General features: G+C 36.3%; 2 protein-coding genes across 3 annotated transcripts in view; one reads left to right on the forward strand and one right to left on the reverse strand.

Annotated features, from left to right (window-relative positions):
* On the forward strand, positions 1–6,771 carry LOC139978725 (uncharacterized). 2 transcript variants are annotated; one of them, XM_071989182.1, is made up of 7 exons: positions 1–364; positions 1,029–1,189; positions 2,268–2,373; positions 2,831–3,029; positions 3,956–4,028; positions 4,217–4,341; positions 5,586–6,771. In XM_071989182.1, exons 2-7 carry the CDS (start codon positions 1,033–1,035, stop codon positions 5,925–5,927), a joined length of 1,002 nt encoding a protein of 333 aa, XP_071845283.1. In that variant the 5' UTR covers positions 1–364; positions 1,029–1,032; the 3' UTR covers positions 5,928–6,771. The 2 variants fall into 2 exon arrangements, with proteins under 2 accessions (XP_071845283.1, XP_071845282.1); XM_071989181.1 differs by lacking the exon at positions 1–364 and having other exon boundaries at positions 980–1,189.
* Positions 6,743–27,202, reverse strand: part of LOC139978718 (DIS3-like exonuclease 1) — a 23,021-nt gene continuing 2,561 nt past the window's right edge. Inside the window, exons 4-27 of the mRNA XM_071989166.1 lie at positions 26,398–26,549; positions 25,720–25,801; positions 24,621–24,771; positions 23,636–23,771; positions 22,583–22,642; positions 21,825–21,913; positions 21,515–21,636; positions 20,619–20,728; positions 19,451–19,604; positions 18,737–18,885; positions 18,064–18,162; positions 17,184–17,382; positions 16,498–16,586; positions 15,573–15,729; positions 14,711–14,806; positions 13,899–13,984; positions 13,106–13,260; positions 12,204–12,265; positions 11,131–11,235; positions 10,226–10,371; positions 9,954–10,042; positions 9,454–9,536; positions 8,726–8,863; positions 6,743–8,282 (exon numbers count right to left, since the gene is read on the reverse strand). Coding sequence (XP_071845267.1) covers positions 8,109–8,282; positions 8,726–8,863; positions 9,454–9,536; positions 9,954–10,042; positions 10,226–10,371; positions 11,131–11,235; positions 12,204–12,265; positions 13,106–13,260; positions 13,899–13,984; positions 14,711–14,806; positions 15,573–15,729; positions 16,498–16,586; positions 17,184–17,382; positions 18,064–18,162; positions 18,737–18,885; positions 19,451–19,604; positions 20,619–20,728; positions 21,515–21,636; positions 21,825–21,913; positions 22,583–22,642; positions 23,636–23,771; positions 24,621–24,771; positions 25,720–25,801; positions 26,398–26,549 — 2,883 coding nt within the window. The 3' untranslated portion in view covers positions 6,743–8,108. The remainder of the gene's footprint in view (positions 8,283–8,725; positions 8,864–9,453; positions 9,537–9,953; positions 10,043–10,225; positions 10,372–11,130; positions 11,236–12,203; positions 12,266–13,105; positions 13,261–13,898; positions 13,985–14,710; positions 14,807–15,572; positions 15,730–16,497; positions 16,587–17,183; positions 17,383–18,063; positions 18,163–18,736; positions 18,886–19,450; positions 19,605–20,618; positions 20,729–21,514; positions 21,637–21,824; positions 21,914–22,582; positions 22,643–23,635; positions 23,772–24,620; positions 24,772–25,719; positions 25,802–26,397; positions 26,550–27,202) is intronic.

A 27,202-nucleotide genomic window follows, 5' to 3' on the forward strand; every position in this document is an offset into this window, starting at 1 on the left:
TGTTATTAAGAGCATAAAATTTGCCTCCTGTGAATAACATGGGTTTTTTGTTAATATCATTTCTCCAATTGTGTCCAAACAGATCATAAACGAGGAGACATCCGAGAGTTATTTTGCCTTCAAGTTCCAGGACATATTTACTGCTTCAGTTGTCGAGTGACGTCATTTCACAGGGTTTTGATCATCTGGCGGGAATGCACATATTGTAGACTTCCTTGGCAGTATTACTCTTAGAAACTTAGTTTTGATAAGTGGAGAAGTGGTCGTTATTTAGGCACAACTGAGTTTCAGGACTACATTTTGACATAGGCATATGATACGTAAACCACAGTCCGGAATCAATTATAAGCATATCTTAGTTTTGGTAAGTATGGTTATGCTGATTGACTTCATTACGTTCTCCCTTAAATATGTAGGCTTACTTGGCCTAGGCTGTATTACTATTGTTATAGTGTTATCATTGTTAAATAACATTGACAATGAGCTTCATACATAGTAACACCTAGTTACCTAAGTAATAGTCATTTACTAAACGTAACCGTCTCTGCCGACTGGCTTACTGTAACTTACCACAAAGGCTACATAAATCAGGACACGTCTCATTTGTCTGAGGATATAGGTAGATTAATATGCACACTATACATTTATTTGGGGTTTTGAGGGGGAATTAATAATGAGGGTTACTGTTATAAACAGGAACATTGCCTAAGCCTAGCCTTGGTCAAAATGTGTGGGACAAGGAGCATGTCTTCTCTCTCACCTGCTGGGATGCCACTTTCCCTGCCACTTACAATTTTGTAGAAAGCTTGTAGGCAATGATATCTAGTACTTTGTGTTTTGAGACAACTTGACAATAAAAAATCCCAAAGTAAAAACATTCCAACCAATCTCTCATCTAATCATGTAATTACTGGCAATCTGATGGGCAGGATTAATTTTTAAAATGTTAAGAGTTTTGTCAAAACCAAGTACTTTTTCTATAGAGTCAAATGGTTATTTCTTTGGCATCTCAATTATACATCCCTTAGAGCAATGGCATCCATTAACCTTCAAGATGATGCCCTTATGGAGCAAGATTACTATGGTGATGACTCTGATGAAGAAGTACCAGAGATGCCCCCAATGATTGAGCCTCTTTCTCCTCTCGCCAGGTACAATGAATCAGCTGGAAATGAGGCCAGTACAGGAGGTAAGCTTTTAACTGTCGGGTAAATTTCAGATCAAATCCAGCTCAATTTTGTCACCTGTTTTGAAGTTGACCAAGTGGATCTCAAAACTTTACGATTCATAAAGCTGCTGGCTGGTTTGCTGTTTCTTTCTGAGATCAAAACAAGCTGTTATTACTTGGTAATCAGCCATGCCCTTTGCCTGTGGGTCAGAAAGAATTGTGCCAAAGAATACAAACTCTGAAGGAAAAATCCCTAAAATTGGCATATCATGTTAAGCTAAGTGATTAATTTGTATCTATGCCTTTCTTTGCTTCATTTTAAAATATTAGCAGAAAATGTGCCTTAAATATTAAATTGCGTATTAAAGCTGTATTAAACATCGGAGTCTATCTATTTGAGATGAAAAAAGGGAAGGTAATATACCTGAAAATGTTACTGTAGTCAACTATAACATCCAGTAATGATGGCCAAAAACTTAATATGTGTGAACATATGGTAGACTTTACATCCCAACATGTAATGACTTGTGCATCACTATTCATATTGGCTCTAATTATTGTATGCACAAAACTTATATACATGGCTGGGCAAAGTGAACGGACATATAGCAATTTAATATTCTTTGAGAGGGAGAGAAAAACGTGTAATTTGCGTACACATTGGTTACTGGTAATTTAATATTATTTTCTTTAGATATGCGTATATTCATCAGGCCTCAAAATGCAGGAATATATACTTGTTAAATGCCCATAGACTTGACTGTTAATTGGTAGACAAAAAACACTTGCATTTATCTGCCAGTAAACATTAACACATGGTAAATCAGTAAACAATCCTCAATCAATTAATACCATGATTTCCATATCTAACATTTAAGCCATATATTAAGTAGCTTTTTATTAGCAAGTATCACTGGACTGCTCTCAAAAATATTTTACAGTATAAACTGATACGCATTGTATGTTAGGAAAATACCAGTGGGTACTGCATACAGGTATTAGGCATAGCCATTCGATTTTTTAAGCACTGAAAGTTTAGTGCCTGTGCTCATAAACGTGCTCCCTGCTTTATTTTGCTTTTTGTAACTCCTTGCTACAGGTGCTCTGGATGGGTTGTTGGGAGAACCAGATACTGAGACAACTGGTGATGTGAAACCCAGGAGGTTGGTCAAACGGAAACCTCAACCAAAACTTGACGAACAGTTGTAAGTCACTACTCTTTGAGAGACTGCACTTGAAATATATAAGATACATCTTGCTGCTAGCTGGGTACATTCTACTAGCTTTAGTTTGACATATTTACATATCACATTTACTGTTAAAAGTTTTGCTGATATCAGCATATATATTCCATATGTAAGTCTAGAAAGAGTCATCTTTGGGAATTATTTGGTAAGTGGCAAAATGCATTTGAAAAGCAATATTTGTTCAATTCAAATCATTTATGTTCTTTCAGAAGTACTCTATTGTTCAAATTTTGTTTTGATAGCTCTACAGTATTTGCTATTTGAACGCACTGCTTATCATTTTGCAATGCGATCTCCCAGAAAATGAATCTGTGTTTGTTTCGGAAGCATTGCAGTCATGTTCACAACACATTTGTAATTTTGTGGTCCCTGTAATATTTTAAAGTACAGTAGTATTGTTTCTAATTTTTTCCAGATTAACAGGGCCGAGAGGTCTGCCTAGTCTTGAGAAGCACTTTGAGAGAGTAAAGTTCAAAGGTAAATGCCATGAGGTTGGGGATCTGAATATCTTGATGGTAGAAATGGAACATTGGCTGAACAGACTATATCCAAAGTTAACAATGAGAGAAATGATAACAAAGATGGAAAAAATGGGTAAAAAACAGAAAGTGAAGGTAAGACAATAAAACTTTTGTAATGAAGTTTTGTGATGAAGTGGATGTCAAAGTCTATTTCTAATGTTCAAATTTCACTTTCCATTGCTGTTGTGAAAGAGATCTTTGCATATTCATAAAATTTACTTCCACCAACCCCATGGAATCATAACGATGATTACAGAATGTTTTCCCTGGCGATTTTAATCTTCCATAAAATTGTTTCCTCAGATACTTCAAAGATTTAGAAGGTAATCTCAAACTTGGTTTACACTCTGATGTGTAATCAGCAAATGTTGTGTTTGTGTGTGCATCATTTGTACCTGCAAGTTCAGCTTGAACATCTTCACTCAGATTTTTGATTGGTTCCATTCAGGAAAAATGTCATGGTTCTAAATAGAACATTTGAGAGAATTGAAAAGTAAGGGGCCTTCAAAAATTACCATTTGTAATATTCTTGTTAATTGTCCTTGAAATGTAATTCGTTTGAAATGTCTTCTTTAAGTTGTCTTTTTTCTTTTCATTTAGAAATATCATCTTTATTTTCTTGATAAGTGGAAAAATAATTTGTACAACAAATTACGATAACAAAGTAAACCATTTTCAGCTCAGTTACCATGGTAACATCACTAACTTCTGCTGTTACCCAGATGTATTCATATAATGTCGTTCTAAAAATTGATCTCCACAATGCTTAATGCTCTTAGGATATGGTTTACACCTACACGTGCAGAAAATTTTTGAGCAAGTTTGGGTCAGTAATTTTTCACTTTTGCCACCGTAGCATACCGTTAAGGTCATACAATTTATTGGCCTTTCTTGATGAAAGTGCTGTAGACATTGGATACTAACATAGAGCTACTTCCATTGAAATTAAACTTTCCATTATCCTGGTTTAAACTTTTCTCACCAATAATTGTCATTATTCTTCTTTATATATCTTATAGACATGTGTATCAAAGATTAGATTGGACATGCCCATACTGCCCGAAGACTTTGTTGGAGCTGAAGATATTGTTGGTAAGTTTTGTTCCATTGTTTTCTTTGATGCTCAATAATTCTAGTTTGGATTGTGATTCAAAGTTCTTAATTTTGCAAATGCATATTTTTGTAGTATGCGTTTATATGCATAAATTTTGTTGTATACGTTGAAATGCATATTATTTAGTTGGATGCATTTTAAAGCATATTTTCTTTGACATCTACAGATGATGTCTTGAGAGGAAATGACGAAGAAGATGAAGGAGATGATGAAGATGACGTGAGGAGGGGTGATGAAGAGGAGAGGACAGACACTGTAGAACAAGTCACCTCATCTCAGTCACAAACCAACGTGAGTCATACAATTTGTGTACAAAATGTAGGAAGTTAAAAAACCAAGATGTGCAGTAGGAAATTCTACATTTTTCCTCCCTATATGCAACATTAGATCAGTTCAGATCCAAGATTTGCATGCAATTTACTTCATATCCTTAATTTAAAGCAGCATTTTGCGTTGGGTCGCTTTTTTCCACCTTTTTAACATGTGCATCGATTTTTTTACATGTATCAATCATAAAACAGTAAACTAAGATACCATCCAAGTTTCACCCTGCCAAGAGCGTTAATTAGCGAGTAATTAACGATTTATATCGATAATGAGTAAAAGTGTCCTCGACAAAGTTTTCATATCTCCAAATCCACTAGTTTGAATTCCACCAATCAGTGAATAGTATGTTTATTCATGAGCATTTTGCGTTTGGTCGCCGTTTTCTACTTTTTTGACATGTCCATCGAGTTTTTTACATACATCAAATCACAAAACAGCAAATTAAGATATTAGCCAAGTTTTTCCCTGTCAAAATCGTTAATTGGCGAGTATTCCACATCCAAAATTAAATCGCATTCAGTTCCCAAACCCACTAGTTTGAATTCAACCAATCAGAGATGCAGGTTTAGTTATGAGCCGTTGCTAAAAATAGATTCAAGACTTTGCGTTGGGAGTTGTTATGCAACTCCCTGGTACAACTGCCATATAGACTACACAAATCAAGCGTGGTGTTATATTACGTATCTGTCAATGACGTTCGTAGTGTTTAAATATTCATATTATGGGCGAGGTTTATTGGGTTCCCAACGGAAAATATCTTGGAGAACAACAAAGTTGAAAGTTGCAATTTTTTCGACTTTTATGCCACCGTTTGAAGTAAAATATAAATAGATAAGCTAGTTATGTATGTCGTTATGGCATATTGGAGTCAGTGAGGTTGAGAAATATCATAGTCGAGGACGCAAAATGCTGCTTTAACCTATTACGTTTTTTTTTCTTTCTAGTTTAATGAGCAGGCTTGAAATTGGGGCCCAGGGTCAACTAGGAAAGTATGAGATGAAGGATTATGTATTCTCGTGGTCATAACATACTTAGTAAAAAAAAAGAAGACCTCAAAACTGTGGCCTAGTTATGTAATCCTCCCTGGGGCCAGACATGGGGCCAGACATTGCATGCTGCTGTGTCTGAGAACTACTTTGCGGCGATTGCAAATTCCTTACTATTTGTCGAGCTGATTTTTCTCGTATTTATTTTTCTACATGTAACAGACAACACTGACAGAGGAACAAAAGAAAAGAATTGAAGACAAGAAGAGAGAGGCGTTAGAACGTAAAGCAGCGAAAAGAGCCAGACCAGATGATGGTGGTGGAGATATGAATGGATTATCTCAAGAAGAGGCAGACAGTGTCCTCCCAGACTTAACATTAGCACAAACAGAAGAGAAGATGATGCAAGAAATTGATGATATGGAATCTAAACTATCAGGTGGAACTCAAAAGGATTTACATAATCACACACAGAAAATGGAGCCTAACACACAAAGTAATATGGTCGAGAGTAGCCTAACCAATGAAGAGATGGATGAAATAGAGAGAGAGCTGATGGGTTGATAACTAAGAGCTCTGCAACTTTGAGAATTGTTTCTAGGATGTCCTCACAGAAAACGGAGCCTAACACACAAAGTACTATGGTTGAGAGTAGCCTAACCAATGATGAGATGGATGAAATAGAGAGAGAACTAATGGGATGATTACTAAGAGCTCTGTAACTTCTAATATTTCTAGAATTGTTGCTAGAATTGTTTCTAGGATGTTCTCTGCTTAGTTTCGCAGCAGTTTGCGATCCATCCCTTAGTTGGGGGCTGACCATATCAGTCTGTTGATTACATCTATGTGCTAGTCAGATTGCAACATTGATGAAATTCTGAGTACTCTCCACTATTGGATAGTTGAGACTATAAAAGTCATTTTACCTAAAGGTAGAATGTGACTTTTAGATTAATGTTTAACAAAGCTTGTACTACCTGGAATTTTCTCTTGCTTCCTGGGCAAACTGCTATGCAAGATTCCTCTCAGAAAGTTGGTAAAGGTAAAGGATTTGATGATCATGTTGTTGAAAGTTGTAGTTTACTTACAAAAGTGATGAATGGTCAAAGAGGACATTTCTGCCTTTTGCTTTTGAGACGGGGACATCACCCCTCCCAATTATTTTCATATTAGCACAGACCTAACTATGGCTGCGTGTTGTGTGGGCTTAGTACTGGTTGGTTTCCACATTACATCTAGTCAAAAACCTTGAGTTACTTGGAATTTCAAAATGCTCATTTATTTTGTCATTCTGTAACTTTGTACATTTACAGAGAACAAAGTAACAAAACATAGAAAATAAATTGTTTTCATCGAAAAAAGTACAATATTTTCATTCACTCTTTTCAATGTTCATTAAAATGTTTATTGACCAGCAATAACGATATAAAAAATTAAAATAGTTTACAGTAATTAAGTGATGAACATTGCATTCATCCCACTGTATGATAATTATCCGATGTTGCCCATTTAGTTTATCTCTTAATATCTTTGACATCTGGTTGAATAAACTCTACCCAAAACTTCTCTATCCATGACGGCAAACCGAAAGTTGACAATGTGTCAGTCCATCGTATTGTTGTAGCCTGCTACCAACAGTTATGTAGAAATGGGAGGAGGGGGTCAAGTTTTTTTCTAGACAGCAAGATAAATACAGTCTATATATCATGGGTGTCTGTATAGAGCTATAAGTATAACCTCTGTTGACACCACACTACACACATGTACACAAAAGTACCAATCATTGTACTGATAACAACTATGTTTGAATACCCGTTCACTTTCTGCTCAAGTCCCTGTGGTAATGTCACACACTATCAAAAGGTTTCTTCTACACTTTGCACCAAAAATTGACATTCAAACTTAAAAAGAATGATAGATGGGCTCAAAGAGATTGAGTCCAGCCGAAACACAAATCCCAACGTATGGTGTTGTCTAGATGTGTCAGACAGCACTAGAAAACATGAGAATCAAAGAAACCATGGCGACAAGACTCCACCAAGAGATATTTGTCAGTCTTGAAGAACGCAGTTGGTAGAAGCAAAATGGCGCAAATGATCGTCCATGCTAGAGTGGAATTTTTTAGAAATGGAAATGTGTCCACTGTAAATGCCCCAACAACTCTAGAGAGAGTGTTGCCACAGCCACAATGTCCATCAGCTGCACTTTGCTTACACTACTTCAGAAAAGAAGACTAATCCTTCTTGCAGTACTGAACTTTGCATGTGGTCAACCAAATTTGAAATGACAGTTGCACCTGAAAATCACTGATTTGTTTAAAGATTACAAAGGAGCGTCAATTCCTTGGGTTCACTTATACGACGTTGATCTTCGTCGTCACAGCTTTGACTGAAGCTGCGTATCTCCTTAGCCTCGTTCCATATGGATTCCCTGATGTCCAATCAAACCATTGCTATAAACATTACAAGTTCAACCTGGTTAGCCCTCCCTTGGTTTATACCTGGAGAAAGCAGTGATTTTCTGGATATCGTGTGATCTATGAAGTAACCAATGCTGTGTTCCTTATCTTATCTAATGAAGCAGCTGCAGCAGGAATAAACGTCCACAGAAGAGCAGGAGGAGTTAGACAGATTTGATTACTTCGTAGATCATGTGATTCCCAGAAAACCACCGTTTTTTTTGGAAGGGGGGGGGGGTATAAACCAAGCGAGGGCTAACCTGGTTGAAATCGTAATGAACCTAAGTTCACCTATCATCAGAAAGGTTGAGTTCATGAAGATTTTGTAGGAATGTATAAAGACTGTCCTTTTCCTTGGTTTGGTGATATAATTTCTGGAGTTCGGAGACATCCTTGCCCATAACGACCACCTTCTCTCTCATCTCAGAACTGGATTTACTTTTGTCAGCCGTTGTCACTTCCTGCAAATTGTTGAAAAATTTAAGAAAGAAAATGTATTTTAAACTCTTTTTTTGGACATTAAAACACTGGTATTAGTAAAATACATTAATACTTGGGGTTACTTGGTGGTGTGCCTTTTCAAATGAGAGTCGCATGCTACACGACCCCTTGAAGTTTGTGTATTCCTCCCCCGAACCTACCCACTTCCCCTCCAACCCCCGACCTCACCCCCTCCCCCTAAGCAAACTGTCTTCTGACTCTGCAAACTTCAAGAACATATGCCACTAGTGTTTCACCATCTTAGGATAGATAAAACCACACACCCATCTAGTTACTCTTTGGAATACAAACTATCATGGAACCAGCCATAAACTAGTCCAGCTACTTGAAGACACAGATTATAAGGATGAACATTACCATGACGACAACCTGACATGACAAAACCAGCAGTGTTCATGCATACCTTGATTATATCTGTTCTAAGGCCCTGTCCACTGCTCTGAAACTTTCCTTCCAAATCTGCTTTGAACGGAGATTTCTTCACGATGCTGAATTTCAAAGTTTCAGAGTGTACCCTCGATGGCTGGACAGTTATTCGTACCTAATGAAAAGAAATAAGGAATGATAACAAGAAAAAAATTGTGTTGATCAAGCAGTTTTATTTTGAATATGCATGCAAAGGAGCACCAAATATATACAACTGTTCTTTCTTACATTTATTTGTGATCAAACAAATGTTTAAAACATAAGTAAAATGTAGCTTTTCTTAGGGAACATTAACCCTTAACCCAGGTCTAACTAAAAGGCTTCAGAGCAGCAGTTCAAAACCTATCCTACTTTGAATACAAGACTCCGGTGGATGTTACAACAGTAATTATATGGCATTTATTTATTTATGGCATTTACTATTTATGGTGATTGTATGGCATTTATACAATCTCATTCTACTATTCTTCACAGCATTCCCACCCTACTCCCCCTTCTCCAAATACAACATTAGAAATCAAACTAAACAGCTGCTTTATAAGCGTCAGTTACATGTAAATGTCTCCACCGCATTACATAATCAAGTAAACAAATTTCTGGTGGATTTTGTTGTAAATGTGACATGAGTGTACGAAGTAGCCGCCATTTTGGTGGCTCAATTTCTGCTGATACATTATTTCCATCTTCGATAAGTGACCCTCTTACCGTGATGTGTTCAAACAATCGATACGTCCATTCAGAAGAGGCAGTCTTCACAGTCACTGCATATTCTGATCTTTCAATGGAACCTTTCGTGTTTAGAAAGAGAAGAAGTGAAGGTTTTGTGAGGAAGATGGAAGCTAGTATATAATTAACTAAGATAAGTGAGTAACCCTTTAGGAGAAGCAAATCCAACCATTGTCTCAACTGATGAAGATAAAGATCATGCTAATGATGAACGACTTGACAGAGAGCAAAGACAGAATAATTGTGACATGGATTAAGTGTAGCCAACATGTGGACTGTTTCAGGTGAATTTTTACACTCTGAAACAATCTAATCCACCTAATATGAAATAATACTCCCAGAAACATGGAATAAATGTCATTGACAAATTAGTTAAAATACTAGACTGAACATAGAATTACACAAAGAACAACTTACTTAAAAAGATGGAAAATTTAGAAGAAAAAAAGAAAGAAGCTATTTCAGAAGGGTAAACTTACCAGGAACCCATTCAGCATGATCATCGTCAACGAACGTTAGAACAAGACCACTTTTATCCTGCAGGAACGCTGCACCATTTATTCCATACCTGTGTCAGAGACAAATATGTATGTATATATGCATGTATGTATGTATGTATTTTAGATCCTCTTGCAAGCAGGAACTCGCGAAGAAGCCTCATTGGCTTATCAAAGCCGCAAGCTGACCGAAGTCATTCTCTTAGATTCATATTTAACGTCCATGATTATGATTAAAAAATCACACCTCTCACCTTGGAATGAACACCAGGACACCGTTAGTACGGAGACCACGCACCACAGCATCCACAGTGCAGCTTTGGTCCTCTTCAGGATCTTTGTTACGAAAGAAGAGAGCCTGAAATAGTTCCTGGCTGTCTTTCTGTGCATTTTGAGCTGACTAAAATAGAAAAAGTAAACAGCCTCTGTGGTCATGAATGTCATAATTATTTTTGTCATACATTTTGTTCATGTTTGTTTGTAGTTGTATACAGCTAAGCTGTCCTCCTATTAATGTTTAAATCATTACCAGATCATGTTTTAGCTTCCTTTCAAAAAAAAATTCTGATTATTAGGGAGACTGCTATACATCTAAACAACCAACACAATGAGGATTTTTATGATATTGCAGTATAATAACATTCAATTAATATATTTATTTCTGTGACAAAAAGCTAAAGCCAAAGCTAACTGTAAAATGACAACATACTTACGTTGATACTATTAATGATAATACATTCAAGGAAAGGTAAAATAGCTAGTAATTATTATTGAATATCTTTCCAATATTCATGCATCACCCCAGGCACTTTTTCACATCAGTATTAACCACAGGCTAAAAAGGCAAGCTGAAATTTTTTCAAACATTTTCAGGTTATTTGAACTGCAACTTGACTATTAACCATTCTAAGTAACTGCATTGCTAATGGAATGTCAGTAATAAGTCGTATCAATAATTTGACCAAAATCAACACAGGAAAGCTGCGTTGAAGTATGTTTTTTTGCATAATCTGTATTTAATGATTGACTGCTTTGAAACAACATTACAACCCCAAGCTGGGCTTTGTAGTTTTATTTGAAGAATAAAGTAAGTTTCTGTCAATATTACTGTATCATTTTTTATAAAGGGATGTAATGATAAGTAATCTGATTAACCTACCCTGTGTCTGCTATTAATGTGTGTACAGAGCTGCTTTAGCTCAATATTTCCCAAGAGATCTTCATCAGGTTCATCAGAAATGGCTGCCATTAATAACCTGTGAACCTGGAACAAAAAAACAGTTCATATATTTATAACAAAGCTGGTAGGTGAGTTTGTCCAGGACACTTGACACCAAAGCCTCTGATTAGTTCTGTTAAAGACATTTTGTTCATCAAAGTGAGTTTTAGCATTGTCAAATGTCTGATCTGTTGAAATACACCATAAAGTCTATCAAGATTGGATGTTCATGTCCTCAGAAAGGATGGTAATGTCCTCGGGATAAATGTTCATGTCCTCAGAATGGATGTTCAAGTCCTCATGATGGAAGTTCATGTCCTCAGATTGGATGTTCATGTCCTCAGAAAGGATGGTAATGTCCTCGGGATAAATGTTCATGTCCTCAGAATGGATGTTCAAGTCCTCAGGATGGAAGTTCATGTCCTCAGAATGGATGTTCATGTCCTCAGAATGGATGGTAATGTCCTCGGGATGAATGTTCAAGTCCTCAGAATGGATGTTCATGTCCTTTGTAGAGTTGGCAAGAGCCAGGCCAGGCCACAGAGACAATCATATTCTTCGTAAATTCATGGTACATCCGTGGGCGTAAGAAGAATTAATGTCTATTGGGCAGAACTTCATATCTGATTCATCCATACCCATACCCTGGTACCCTAATTATCCCTGATCTCAGGGATGTAGCCCTGCCCCCTGACCTCACTGTGAGGTATGACCAGGCCTCTCTGCCTCTGTACAATTATAGAGAGCACAGCAACAAAGTGATGAATATATCCATCTATGGTGCTAACCTCTGTACAGGTGTGTTTTTGTGGTGGTTCAATGGTCCTTATTTATGGATTAACTGGTTTACTTGGTAAGTCAAAGGTATACCTGTCAGTTCACTGATTAAATAGACAGATCAGTGGTGTCCTTGGCAGGTTAATGGTCCACTTTGGAAGGTCAAGATTTACTAGGTGGATCCTGTGGTTTTCAGTTGATGGGTTAGAGATGTTTAAGATGAGTCATGTACTTACAATGATATCAGCATATCTTCTGATCGGAGATGTGAAATGGGTGTAGAGATCAAGACCGAGCCCTGGAAGAAAGATGATAAGGTTGTTGATTCTTAAAACTCTGTACCAAGAATGCTCTACATTACAGAACATTTATCTCAATTGTTACACTGTCCTACAGAAAGAAACTGACCATGTGCTTCCATGGATAACCTATAAGATTAATTCCAACTACCAGATTAATACCAGATACCATGCTACCAGATACTCTGAATGCCTTCTTACACAAAACTCAAACATCCACGCTCACAATACTTGGCAAGCTGATTACCTGCACCCAAGACAATGTCACAACAATTTCTCTAAAAATAACTTACATCATCGGGGCCATCGCACTTTGGAATCCCCTACCTTTCAATTTAAAGGCGACGCCTTCTTTAGTTGCTTTTAGAAAAAGCTTACAAAAGCCCTTCATCAATATTTACTAGAACTGCGAATTGAAACTGGGGTGGGGGGAGGGGGTGAGGGAAGGGAGAGGAACTGGTTTTGGTTCTATATTTCTAATTGTAAAGTTCTGTATTTTTTTCAGGGAGTGTCACTACCCGACAAGCCCTATAGGGTTTTTTAGTTCACTTCCTTTCAAAAGTTTTGTTTCTTATCTCCTTCTTTGTCATATGTCATACTTATGTTGTGAAAGAACAAAAATAAATAAATGAAAATGCATACCCTTTAAAATAATAAACTCTACATTCAAATCAGAAATAGCTTCATACAAAGTCAGGTGAAGTATGAGCATGAGAGACCACTTTCTCATTGTTTTTAGTGATACCGATGATCGTTAAGTGACACTTACATCTTTCCCCTTTTGTTTTAATATAATATACTACACGTAACTCCAAAGTGTCAATAAGACAGTTGCTCACCATAATGAAAATAATGGTCTTCTGAAAGACTGCCAGTTGAGAAGTAGAGGGCGTTAGACATTGCTTTGGTTGCTAGGGACCTGAGTATTTTGTTATAAACTGGATCCTGTTGGTCAATGCACTGATCTAATGATTCAGCCAATGCCTTGTTAGAACTGGCAAAGAAAAGAGAGAAGAACAGATGTAAGAACAGACTTTAGCTTGCGTTTATAAATCGATAGAGGGGATGGGAGGAGAGGGAGTTATACCCTCTTATAACATCTGAATTTGCACTGGTTGCTTATATTCCATTCTGTTGTATAGTAATAAAATATTTCACCAGAGACCTTTTTTGGTTTTCTTTGGAAAGAGTCAACAGCTTAAACAGGATCGAATTAACGGACAGCATGAACACATGACCCTTGACCACTGAATACACTATCCAGGCCTTAGTTGATGGCATAATCATCATCAAAGGCAGCATAGTTAAGCTTTCTAGAGCCCAGGAAAGAGCAAACATAGGATAAGAGCTATAAGGGACCACATGAATACAAGTCCTGTGCTCAACCTAATAAGCAATCCGTAAATCAGTTTACGTTGATATCTAATAGCTACTGATCATTGGTTAGTTTAGCTTTGCAGGCCCCAGGAAAGAGCAAACATAGTATAAGAGTCCTGCGCTAATTTCCCACTCGAGTTTCTGCTCATGATTGACTTCTTACATCAAAGGGAAACAACAGAACATCTGTCAAGTGTGCTAAACATGTTTGTAAGGGTAAGTTGGGAGGATATTTCTGAATAAACAAAAACTTACCTAGTATCTATTTCAAAATTCTTTGCCCTAGCACTCATCACCAGATCTGCAAATTGTTCCTGACGAGGGAGAGGGTGGTGACGTAACTGTTGATAAAATATCACAAATTTATGAATTACAATTTTTACCAAATAATTTGACTTATCGTCACCAGTCTTTGCCACATCACTGAATATGGGAATTAAATTTGATTGAGTCGGCCGAGAGTCGGGGAGACACAACAGTCGACCAAAGTAACATGACTGTGTAGTATGATGTAGTATGGCATTACATAGGCCATTTAACACACACTGCATCTTGAAAGAAAATTCCTAATGTTTTAAAATTCCAAAAATCCTACAAATTCAATTTCATATAATTACAGTTTTGCAGTAGGAGGATTGTTTGCCACTTATCTGACTAGTCACAGCTGATAAGATAAGTTAAGGATTTTTTCTCACTGCTGCTATGTATTTGTTCCTTTGTTAAGGGTATATTGAAATCTCTTGATTCAAGAATAGGATAACAATATGAGAGAATTATTAACATAAATATACAAAAACAATCATGACATTCTCCAGAAAGTTTAACAAAGTACCCTTATGAAACTTTGGGTTTATACATTTCTGAAACAGGTTTAGTACTTTTCAATGTAGAGTAGTAATGTTAACTTATTTTGATACTGCATAGAACACACAGGTGTACAAATATCAGCATGGCGTAACTGTGATACAAACCCATTAATTTTTTAACTGATTCTGTATGTCTTTCTCCTTCCCCTTCCCATCCAACACTGACCTGCGTGACAATGAAGTACCCACAGTAATACCTACCAATGCACAACTAGGAAAGACTTCAGAAATCTTTCTGGCCACCCAGTGATTGGCAAAAATCATGCACTCCGCTATCGTTTCATGAATTTCCAGTGTCTGATGGAGAAGAAAGAGGCAAAGCTTGAGAAAGCAAAACTTTGGTATCTTTTTATCTCTTAACCACCTGCAGATTACAAATGTTAAAGAACAGAATAATAAAATCTCCTTCTGATAAATATTGATTATGTGACATAATTAAAAATAGGAAAGTCAAAATATTTTGTGAAAATGTTATATACGCTGATGAATGAATGAATAAATAGTTTCTGCTCATTGATGTCGCCCATTGTCACTTAACGGCCAATAATCGCGACATTCATTTAATGTTTACAGAAACGGAAGTCATTTCAAAGAACTTTTGTCACAAGAGAAAACCTACCAGTGAGCTCATCATCTTAGTCCATGGAAAATTATGAAGTTTATAATTCAATTAATCGAGTTTGCATGCATTTAGGTTTGTCACTGGGGGAAGGGAGATGGAAAAGAATATTGGTGTAAAAAAAGAGATCATTCCCCCAAAAAGGATTACCTGCAAATCAAATGCCTAAAATTGTTCTATTAGGGACTTTCAGTTAGCCAAAATTGCTCATGTTATGGACATGTAAGGTTTTTTACTGATATTTTAAGGAGAGGAAATGGGTGAAGAGAAAATGGAAGGGGGTGGGGAGGGGAAGAGGGAGGGACACAACCATCCTAGTGTACAGACTGAGTAGTTTTTCTTCTTTCCGTGTAGCAGCAATGCTATGTGCTTTATAATCCTAATTTTTTATCCATATCAGTAATGATTTCTTTATTGATATTAATTATGTATATAACGACTTGCCTGCTTTGGTACCAAATTTTCAATCTCTTGTTGTTCATTTAGTTCAACTTTGACCTCAACTCCCTCCAGTTGAACTGCACCTTCATGTACCCTTCTAGCCTTCAGATGACTGGCTATATCTATCAACTTATCCACGCTCCATTTCAGATCTGCAAGCCTTACAGTAGAAAGAAAGAAACCCCAACAATAACAACATTAGGAATACCACAAAAGTACAAAACAAAGAAAGCAAGCAAGCTGCAACTCCAGAAAAAGAGTACAAACGTTCTGTCCGATAGAATAAAATGTTTTCAGTTGATTTGAGAATCACTATTTATCAGTTGTGCACGTCAATATTGAGGGCAAACTCTTACTAACTACATAACTGTTACATCTATTGTTTTTATATTGCTTTAACTTGTTTTCCTTACCTCACTTATCTTTCTGAACAAGTTAACTTTGATTCAGTGATTGATTCGTCAAAGTTCCACATTATTTATCGGCATGAGACTTGTCTTTAATCTCAGTTCAGGACACTATAATATACAAATATGAGATACCTGCCTATACCTACTGTACTTATATGTATTTGTAAATGGTTCATATCATTAATACACACAGGGCCATAGACAACGGGGTATGTGCCTCCTCCGCTCAAATTTTGTAACCCCCCATCCAGCCTAACATTCAAAATCCTTACAGAGGGTATAGAGCCTATACAGATTCAAGAAAATCATATCAATACAAGTGTTCTTTAAACCTTAATTCTCTGACTCTTAAACTCAAGACAGATATTTGGCTTGTCCCCCTCATACCACGATGGCCTGCCATTAAACTGTGTCCTTGTCCCTTTCCTATGAAATACTGCATAATATGTGTTTTTATGAAAGTAAACATCTATGAAGGAAACATCTTATATTTAGGCTACAGTAATTTAGTTCTCTACCTCTTTCCTTTCTCCTCTTCACTAAACCCAGTCAGCTCTGGTATCTCCTCCTCCCCAACCTCTCCATCATCATGTATCATCTGAGCAGCCTATAAGGAAACAAAAACACAATTGACTTTTCTCTCAAGAAGTGCCCTAATAATCTGAGATCCAAAGCAAGTATTAGATTGAGGGGTGGATGGGGGAGGGTGAGCAGGGTTGTTACCCATTTCTGCTATTTTAATTTATCTATCATTACTTTAAAATACCGGTGCTGTGGCCGGGTGGATTAAGGCGGTGGCATTTGAAGCAATGAGGCTGAGCAATCGGGAGGTTCTGGGTTTGATACCCGGCTGGGTCATAGTAAGGTGGGTTTTTCATCCAAGAGCAATCTACGGTTTTCCCATCTGAAATGATTTCTTAATTGAAAAGAAGTAGTTAAAATGTTGAATTGGAAGCAACCCGACATGTGAGTTGTAATCCATAAGCCCTTGCAGGCCTTTTCCACATTTGTGGTCGCTTAAGTGTCGCTAATATAACTGTTGATTATTATTATTATTATTATAAATTATAATTTATTATTATTATTATAAATACACAATTTTTAGTTATGTAACTACAGCATCACGGTTATTCTGATTTCCAAACTCACATTATCACTTCTCGACATTAAAGATGACCGAGTATACAGTTTTCAATGGGCTTACCTCATAGAACATCTTGTAAGCGGATGAAATGATTGTCCTGCCATACCAGACCTTCTCGACCTCGTAGGTCTCTGGCTTCAACTTCCAAATCACGCTGACAGCGTAGCGATCCACTCCGCCGATCAAGGAACAAAGATCGGAGCTTAAAATAGCGGGTAGCATATCAAATCTTCTGTCGGCTAGATAGACGGTAGTCGATCTGTTGATGGGAAAATAAGACAGGAGTGAATACGTAATTGGCCAGTTAATGATGAGTGATAATAGTAAAAAAGGTACGGACTGATTCTGTGACTGGTTAAACGTAAATCTATTCAAATCAAGTTTGTATGTTTAAAGTGGCATAACCACCACGTCAAATGATGTCTTCTACCTTGTTCCTCTGTTTTGCTTGTTTTGAGAGGTGGGGTGGGACTTTCATAATAATAATAGTAATTGAGATATATAATGCGTACATATTCACCCAGAAAGGGTGCTCAAAGCGAGGGAGAGAAAGAGAGAAAAGAAAAGCCAAAAAACGAATGAAAAAAACGAATTACTGGTTTTCATTTGTTTAATACTATCTTGAAAAAACATCCATCAGAAAATGAAAGAAGGATTAATGATGGTATCAGATGTGTGACTACCATCGCCTGTGCATTAATACTAATACTACAAATAAACCATCCGATATAACAATCTATCTTTCCAAAGACATATTAACAGTGCTGTTCTTTTACATTAAATTGGCAATTGTTTCTATATTTAACTTTTAACTAGAAACATTAGGTCACTGAGATATTGAGACATCATGTAATAGTACTATGTTTATGCAATGACCCTATGAAGACATTTAATATGAAATACAGAATATCCTAGGAAGGTTCAATTAACCAGCTTGTACCTTGATCTTGCTTCCAAATCTGTCAACGATTTGGTCTTGACGAAATGAGAAACATCGGCGATGTGCACTCCCAGCTCGATGTAGCCTTTCTTCAGTTGCCTGCAAGAGAAATGCTAAACTTTCATGAATTGCATTTATACTTTGCTGCATTTATGCAAGCTTTTCAGGTTCACTGTTTCTCCACAAAATAAAATATAAAAGAATGTAATTGTTGTTAATATGTGTTGCTCTTGTCCCCTGCACTTCTGTCAGAGATTATATGGCTTCATACATGACTTCATAAGACTAGCTAAGAATATACATAGTTCTAAAGATCACCCACTTCACTCCCAGTTGATCTCTCAGTGCAATAGAACAAACAAGTAAAATCTACGAAATCCTACTATCTTGCCAACTTTTAGAATTATGCTTTTTAAGAACTCATTTATCTACAGAGCAGCCATTTATATTCAAAATGGGTTCTTAGAATCTCTGTTATAATCCTTTTAATCTTTCAACCTTCTAATCCTCCATCTTATTTCTTATTTGTTCATGCTTTCATAATTGTTCATTTTACATGTTTTTGTGTATCATTTTTATGTGTCCTATTTATAAATTTTGTAATTTATACTGGAAATAAAGAAATTGAAATTGAAAAAAAAATGGAATTGCAGGATTTCAAATTGTTAACTACCTGACTGAGAGAGTATCATCTACATCCTCACATCCCTTAGGGTCGATGCTGAAGACCAGGTGGGTCTCTCTGAGGTCCCGCCTCTTACCCACCTCTGCATCATCCATCCTCCAAGGATTGTCATCTGTATTGACTGGCATCTCTTGCAGCTGGAGAGAAAGGAGACAAAAGATTTCACAAAGTACTGAGATTTTTTGGTCCATTGTGTGATCAGGAAATATAATTTCATAGTTTTTTGACTGGATTTCGAGGGGTACCCCCAATGAAGAATTCATACACTTGACCTCTCATTTCTCATAACTCTATATTATACATGTAGAGAGATGTGGACACTGGCCATAATTGCTATGGGCTCATTTGAATATGACAGTGCTTGCAAATAATTATGAAAAAGTACATTCTACAGATTAAGCATGGTTAAGTATTCAGTTTCTTTTAGTATTTTCTAAAAACGCACTGAACTGGCTCAGAAAAAACTTGATGGCCAGCCTTGATGGCCAGCCTTGACAGCCTGCTTTGTTGGCCAGCCTTGATGGCCAGCCTTTAGGGCCGCCTAAAGTTCCACACAATGCATGGCCACATATCGCAAAGATCAAACTCACTGAGCTGTTGTAATGGAATAAACTGTTTTACAATCTTATTTTGAAAAAGTTATTGCCTTACCGATGCTATAGAATGGAAACAGATTTGTGATCTAATTTGAGTTAAACTAACCTGGCGTTCGGAGAAATTTCCGACAGAAATGGTATTTTCTACCAAGAGACATTGTAGTTCTGTTTCTAGAGTACCGATAGGCCCAAGAGTCTTCACAAAGTGTCCGTTTGGATATTGTGAGTCCAGAGGCCAAGAGTCAATCCGGATTATCACCCTGACAGGATTAGAAGAGGGAAAGCAGGGTAGACATAGATGGACTTAAAAGCAGTGATTTTAGCATATTTGAAAAAATAAAATCATTACCAAGTTGTCGGTCGGTGATTTATGAATATGATGGATTAAATGTTTCCAGCCTTTTATCTTTGTACCTTTCCTGAACCATAGTTTTACAGTGTTTATTGTGTCAGTATAAATAAGTGTTGTGACAAGAAATATGATTCCAAAACGATTTCAAGTTGAACATTGAACGAGGTGAGACTTGTCCAACGTTGAGATAATACAGAGGACAATCTCAGTGTCACTGGTGTGTATCAGAGTGTATTAAAGTGGTAAACATTTGGTCTCTTTTCGTACCTAGGCTCTACCTTGGCATTTTTAAAAACAAAATACATTAAATGACTACAATAGAACAAATTCGATAAAATAAGTTATATCCAATAGAGCTATACACAATACTGAGCAACTTGATGGGACCTTTCTTTCAAGAACGATAGGAAAGGCAACAAAGACAAACTACATCATAGAGCCATTCAGATTAAAAGCAATTAAACAGCTACAGTATTCAATTAAACTCTTTCTCATATTCTCTAGTTCCAAAGTATCTAAGGAAAAAAAGCTTACTGAACAACAGATATGACCAGCTGAACAATTTCCAGTTGTTAAAAAATACATAAATACATACATATATATATTTATATATCTAATTTTATCTATATATATATATAAAATCAATATATATAGATAAATATAATTTTTTTTTATATTGAAAGATAAATGGAGAGAGATAATAATTCTTTCCACAAGTCCACAATTTGCATAATTTACAGTCCATATGTTTATTCTAGTACTTCTGAGGTATACTAATTATATTTCTTATAAACACTGAATGTATGTAGGCTCTTTATAGCCTACAAAACCGCCATTGGTCTTCTCCTATTAGCAGCAATTTTTCAATTTTACCTAACAATATATTAGATATGCAGATACTGTTAACATCCGCTGTACATACCTGTGGTCTTTCAAGGCTTGCGCCTGACGAGTTCCAACTCGTATCTTTGGAATCCGGTAGTCCCACGGAACCATCAAGACCTTCCCGCCTCTCATTGCTAACTGTATCATCTGATTGTTTATAAATATAAAATGTTATCGTGCAGGAGTCTGATGACATGCAGGTAGTTGCTCAAGAGCTTTTAAACCAAAGTCTTTAAAGTTTCAAAACAAAGTTTTAAACTAAATCTCCAAAAAGATCGTAATTCATTAATCTGACCGATCGTCAAAATTGAACTCAAATACGACAGAGAACGTCAAAAGGTTTAATATTTCTTTACTTGCTTTTAAAAACTATGTGAATAATAGTGTGGTCAACAAAATATCACATTTTGAATCATTCATTTAGTACTTACTATTGAACAATATGTAATTCAATTATAGAGGGATGCCTTTAATAGCTTGCTTGTTTGCAATCTACTTTGGATTTGATCAATCTGCCAGAAAATTGGCACAGAGAAGAAAAGAAACGGAATAAAATCGAAAACGGACGCTTTACCCTTCTATTCTGTTCGATATTTTAATGCATAGCTCCTTACCACTGATATATGAAGTTATATTTTCGTACCACTTCCTATCACTCAAAAAATTGGATATTTGTCATCGTTTTAAGGAGAAGTCACAGGAAGTTTGAGTGTATTTCCAGTGATGTACATATGGTACATTTGTGTGACATAGCTAGCTATTGTTTGCAACATTGTACTTATGTTTCCAAATCATCCATTTAACTTTTTTAAGTTTTAGTTTTAAATATGACACAGATATGATTTTTGTTTTCTAAGGTCAATTCAATGTCATTTATCCAGCCATGGGGTTGTTTTTTAGTATCAAAGTGAAGAGATTTTCACATCGACTGACCTCCTGATCTTCGGGAAAGCTTGCGACGTAATCTCTCCAACCCCTCTGTACGATCCCTACGACCCTACCGCTGGGCATCTGGGAGCTGGACTTGCTACTGTCACCATCCTCCTCAGAGCCACCTGAAAAAAATATATAAAATGTGAAACATTTACAACCTTATCATAATTCATATGTCACACATGGATATGTTTTCTTTCCTCTATCTCATAAACCTCTTTTCTAAGGTTTAAGCTTCCATATAGAAGCATGTACCAGTTCAAATTTAAACCCCGACTTTTTTACTTCAAAATGACTTTTTTCTTCTTACTTTGATGTTTCAAGTTCGTTATTCTCCCCTTCCATTGGTTTTGTGGCAACAGCTGAACGACAACTACATCACCATGAATGGCTCGATTCCTGAAAATATTTAAGAAGAAAAATTAAAGACATAAATAAATACATAAACTTATTCAAAAAAGAGGTGTAGACCTGTCCAATGCAAGCACCACCTTCAAAACATCTTCCTTCTCCACCTAGCCTCTTTCAAAGGTAATACCTGTATTTATCAATGTTTACTAATACATAAATGAATGTACAAAGTGATCCGATGATTATTAACAGTGTAGCATTTTACACAGTGTCCTATCACGATTGAACTTCTTTCAAACTTCTACACATTTAGCAAAGTCAAATAACATAACGTATAATGGTTATCCGACCACACAGTTGTGTCAGATAACCGGGCACACACGTAGAGAAGGATAACCCAAATTCCTGAAACCAGGAAAGTTATTCTGTCCATGTAAAATACACATCTCATTGCAATCTAAATAGTCACTTAAACCACATAGGCTAGGTGCATGGCTAAGATTGATTCAAAGCCAACTCAAACAGTTTTCCGGTATTATGCTTTGGGTTTTGCAGAGTGTCATCAGTATTTCACTTTGAAGAATGTTTGGTCATTGTAACCTAGCATATGATTCTGTGTGCTTTCATACTTTCCTCCAAGTTGATACTTCCCAGCATGTCTTCTGGACAATGAGTCCAGTCCTGATTCCCACTGTGCCATCAGATTTATAGACTCACCTGTCTTTCATTCCTGATACCAAGACATCCGAGTCATGGGCGTTGTCCTTTGAATCCAAGCTGTGCGAACGGGTGAAGAAAAATATCCATTGATAGTTATTATTCCAACCATGTCAAGAACCAGAGATTTCGTTTTGAAAGTTTAGAAGAAATATCTAGAAAGCATGGCATTCGCTAGTATTTTGTATTTTCACTGCAGTTTTGCACCTTTGCGTTTGGCATTTTCAACACCCTGTTGGGTCATTTTTTTTGCTTCTATACTGTAGTGTTATGTCCCGCTTCAGAGCACTTGTATTGTCAGTACAAGCAGTATGAATATCATGTTACTACAGATCAAGGTTAGGAACTGTTTGTACTGACAATACCAGTGGTTTGAGAGCATGATATTGGAGTACAGTTTAGAGAGGTAATTAGCATTAGGAAATGGTCCCAACTGGCCGTTGTCCATGTTAGGTATGAATATTTATGATTTAATTTGCATAGTATTTTCTTCAATATGAGCAGCACTCACATAATTTCAGTTGCTTATTTAGTTGATATGATATCTGTTTTGTAACAACCCTACTTGTTCTACACCTTCTAAACTATGTGTCAAAGTAAGTTGGCCTGACGATTCGCGATCCTAGCAAATCTTCTTCAGAGGCGTATTCAGCCTCTGAAGAAGATCCTGCTAGGATCGATAGTCCGGCCCACTAAATACTTTTACACATGCTCCTACGCAGGCTCTTTAGTGGATAAGCAGTTTGTTAAAATTTTTTAGTTTATTTTATTTATATCTAGTTTGACCTTCTAAACTAAACAATACAATAATAATCATAATAATACATAATTTTTATATAGCGCCAAACAAACTATGAAATAATTCTTGTAGCGCTTAACAAAACAATAGCAATTATAACATATATGCTATAACAAACTAAAGTAGCTGAACTGACTAATACAAATTCCTGAAAGGTTCCAATGTGTTCTCCATTCTCTAAGACTGACTTCCAAAAAAAACAGAATATTTAATAATCTGACTATTAAACAATGCCATGTCGTTGAACTACATACCCTTTCCTTTGCACGAATGCCTCTTCCCGGGCGTGATACTTGTTGACTCTGAGTGAGCCCTCTATGTATATCCCAGACTTTATTCCTGCTTGAAGGATATCGCTGGACAGGTGGTCTGTGTAATCTTTACTATTAGCTGTAAGGTTACAAGATGGAAATATAAAAACCCTCACTCATTATGCTTCCATTCAATTTTTTTCCCCCGTTCAACACATTGATACAATAAAACTTGAAAATTTTGGTGGTTCTCAAGATTAGCTGAATTCACAGGGTGTCCCCAATTGTTTAAAACTTAGAAGAACAATAGACCAAAGTTAACATTTAACAATTTCTGTCTGACGCATTTAAAGGGCATCAATACTCCCCCCCCCCCATCAAAAATATGTTAGAATGTCAAACAATTTGTCATTTAATGTTCACACTACCAAATATATTACAAGCACCCTCAAAGTAGTGTCCTTCTCCTCGGCATCTAATTCTTTAACGTTCCACATCTCATTGTATTAATGAAAATAAATTCCTGGAAAATACTGGAGAGTTTCATGCACCTTTAAGCAGCTTTAACTTTGGGTGTTATACTGTTAACCTTCAATGAACCATAGAATGAGGTATAGAATGCACAGATATAAAAGTAGCTCTCAAATTCACATCAAAAATTTTATCAGGCTTACTTCTCAACTTCTATCAAGAGAATTGAAACAAAATTTGCAAAAATGAAAAAAAAAATTAGATAAAATTTTCAATATTGCTGGCAGGAGATAAAGTTAGATGGTCGCCTCTCTTATTCCCACAGAGATGGGCAAGGTTATTTATAACTTGATTTCATGGAGATATGGGTATGTTTTGCAACTGTGAATTGAGTTTAGGCCAACAAGGATGCCATCGATGAAATAAATATCACAAGCAACCATGTTGTCAGCTTTTTAACAAGTTTGAAGATACCTAGCAAAACAGACGATAATTTTAATAAGTTGTGACCACTCACCAGACCCGTGCTGAGTCTCGCTTTCAAGGGCAACCACAAGAGATTCATAAATGTCTTGCGCCTGCCTCAGCTCTGGCCAGAACCTCTCTAGATAGTCTTTCATTAATAGGACAAAGACATTCTTGGTTTTCTCTTTGTACTCTTCAAAGTGCTTTAAGAGAAAGGATATAAATGAATAGTCCTGTTGTTTTGGCAAAAGATTGATAACAATCATAATTTTTGTGTATTTCAATTTTCCTTCATGACAAATTCATTCCATCAATAATGCAATCCACTGTGTTTTATGTTTGGCTGTTATTGTGTTTATAACTCTAGTTTTTAGATTGTTAATAATAATAAAATAGGGGGAAATTGAGACAGTAAATACACATCATCTCATAAAAAGTGTTCTTCCTCCAAATAATACAGGAAGGAGATGATATCATATATATTTTTGCAGAATGTATCTTTCTCTAGTTTTAAAGCAAATGAACAGGGATTGAAACAAACAACCCTTGATTGAACTGTTTGCAAACAAAATTAACATTCTGTAACAGTCATCAGCAATGGCCCAAATGTTAGCATGCTAAAAATTAAATTAAATTAAAGCACTCTGATCCTCAAAATTATTCCTGGCCATTGATTACTAAAATATACAATTAAATGTCTTGGTGCCTATAAACAGCTTTTAGAGTGACAGTAAAAATGCTTGTTGAAAACTTGAGTGACCATTAGTGACCATTATCTAGGTTTTAGCATATTTTTGGGCAATATTATTGACCATTAATAAGCTTATTAATAACCATGATTAAACAACACCAATGCTGATTTGAATATTTTCTTTAAACTGGATTTCTTGTATAAATTTCTATCAGACCTCCACAAATGCATTACACTACTACATTTCATCAGATAATTTGGTCTGTGGAACCTACTTAAGAAATATTATTATTCTGTATAGAGTGAAGACAATTCTCATTACTGCTTTAATGTGTTTTCTTGGCTTCAGTACTCTGTTAATAAGTTTGTAACTCTAATACCAGACGATACATCGAAGAGTGAGAGATTGTCGTTTGGATAAATAGTTATTGTCTTAATAATACAAAAGAATCTTGTATACCTCATTGTTTTCTGTAAGAATTATGACAGCTTTCTGTTGTTCCAGGTGATTCACATACCACTCCGCACTCCTATGCACCATGCTAAGTTAGACAAATCAAAGAATTTCTGTAAGCATCTCTTGCAATCATCAAATCATCTCTGTTTTTTAAGACGAGCACAATATTAAATAAAACATACATACATATATTATATAAAAATGCAATCATAACCTTTCAAGTAATTTTTATTTTTATTAATTTACCAATTAGATTTATGAAGACAAGACATATCAACCAATGATGGTGCTCAAGGCACATAACAATATTACCCTGGTCAACGATAACCTGTCAAACACAGAGACACCCCCCCCCCCACATACAAACATGGCAGCAGCTAAGCAGTGCCCAACTGACAATTTATCCCACAGGTCCCCATTTATACACCTGGTTGAAGAGTGGCAATGGAGATAAAGTGCCTTGCCCAAGGACAAGACGTAATGATCTGGCCAGGACTCGACCCTGCAATCCTTAGATCACAAGTCCACTGCCTTCACCACAACGCTCTCAAACCAAAGTAAATAAGAGACCAACTAAAAACATAGCTGGACAAGAGTGCTTATGTTATGAGGTGATAGGTTAGCTGGGAAGCAAAGTAAATGAAGGCTGTGAGGCATCTCTAGAGGTTAACAAAGACTTACCGAAACTGCCAGTCTGAAAGTTTCTCTCCTGCCTCTGGGAGATCGTATATATCTCGACAGAATTCATTCGCTACGACTGCACAGCCGCTTTTCCCATCATGCACCTTGGCTAAAAGTCGGTTATAGATCCTCCTATTTCCTTCATGTAGTGCCTTTGTGTAAATAATGAGGAAAACAAGTGACAAATGCCCAGGAAAATATCCAAAAATCATATCACCATTGATATCTGGGGAACGATTTCAGCTTGAGAACTTTGTAATATAATGGAATTTACATTTAGTTCAAAAACTTGAATGTGACCCTCTTTGCAACACTGTCTAACATACAAAGTTTGTTTGTCATCTCATGATGTGCTTGATGCAGTACAACACTTGAGAAGCAAAGTTTCCAATGTATCTTCAATCTGAATTTAGCTTGTTACCACGACAGCAGCAGCTTGTAACCATGACATTAGTAGCTTGTAACCATGACAGTAGTAGCTTGTAACCATGACAGTAGCATCCTTCACAATGCTCATTTGAAATTGCTTTAATAAATCAAATAAGTCCAGTAATCATCATATGTAAGTACCTCCTTTCACTTTGTTTTCCATTAATTCCTAATTAAATGATAGTAATTTAGGTATTGGAGTGCAACTTTTTCTATGAACATTACTCTGTAAGGTGGCATATGGCCTTTTTATTTTTACCATAATGTTGGCTGCTTTAAGCTTGCCTTTTTACATGGTTGTGTCAAAGTACCATGAACGTTTTTTTGAAGACCACCTTCACTTTACAAATCTTTATTATTGTCTTTGTTTTATGAC

This window comes from Apostichopus japonicus, chromosome 13 (genome assembly GCF_037975245.1).
Source record: "Apostichopus japonicus isolate 1M-3 chromosome 13, ASM3797524v1, whole genome shotgun sequence".
Lineage (NCBI taxonomy): Eukaryota > Metazoa > Echinodermata > Holothuroidea > Aspidochirotida > Stichopodidae > Apostichopus > Apostichopus japonicus.

Excerpts from the sequence above, each read along its gene's own strand:
- LOC139978725 (XM_071989182.1), top strand. The coding sequence starts at position 1,033 with ATGGCATCCATTAACCTTCAAGATGATGCCCTTATGGAGCAAGATTAC. Across the intron at positions 3,030-3,955 it reads GTAAAAAACAGAAAGTGAAG|ACATGTGTATCAAAGATTAG; the intron begins GTAAGACAATAA and ends TATATCTTATAG. Across the intron at positions 4,029-4,216 it reads TGGAGCTGAAGATATTGTTG|ATGATGTCTTGAGAGGAAAT; the intron begins GTAAGTTTTGTT and ends TGACATCTACAG.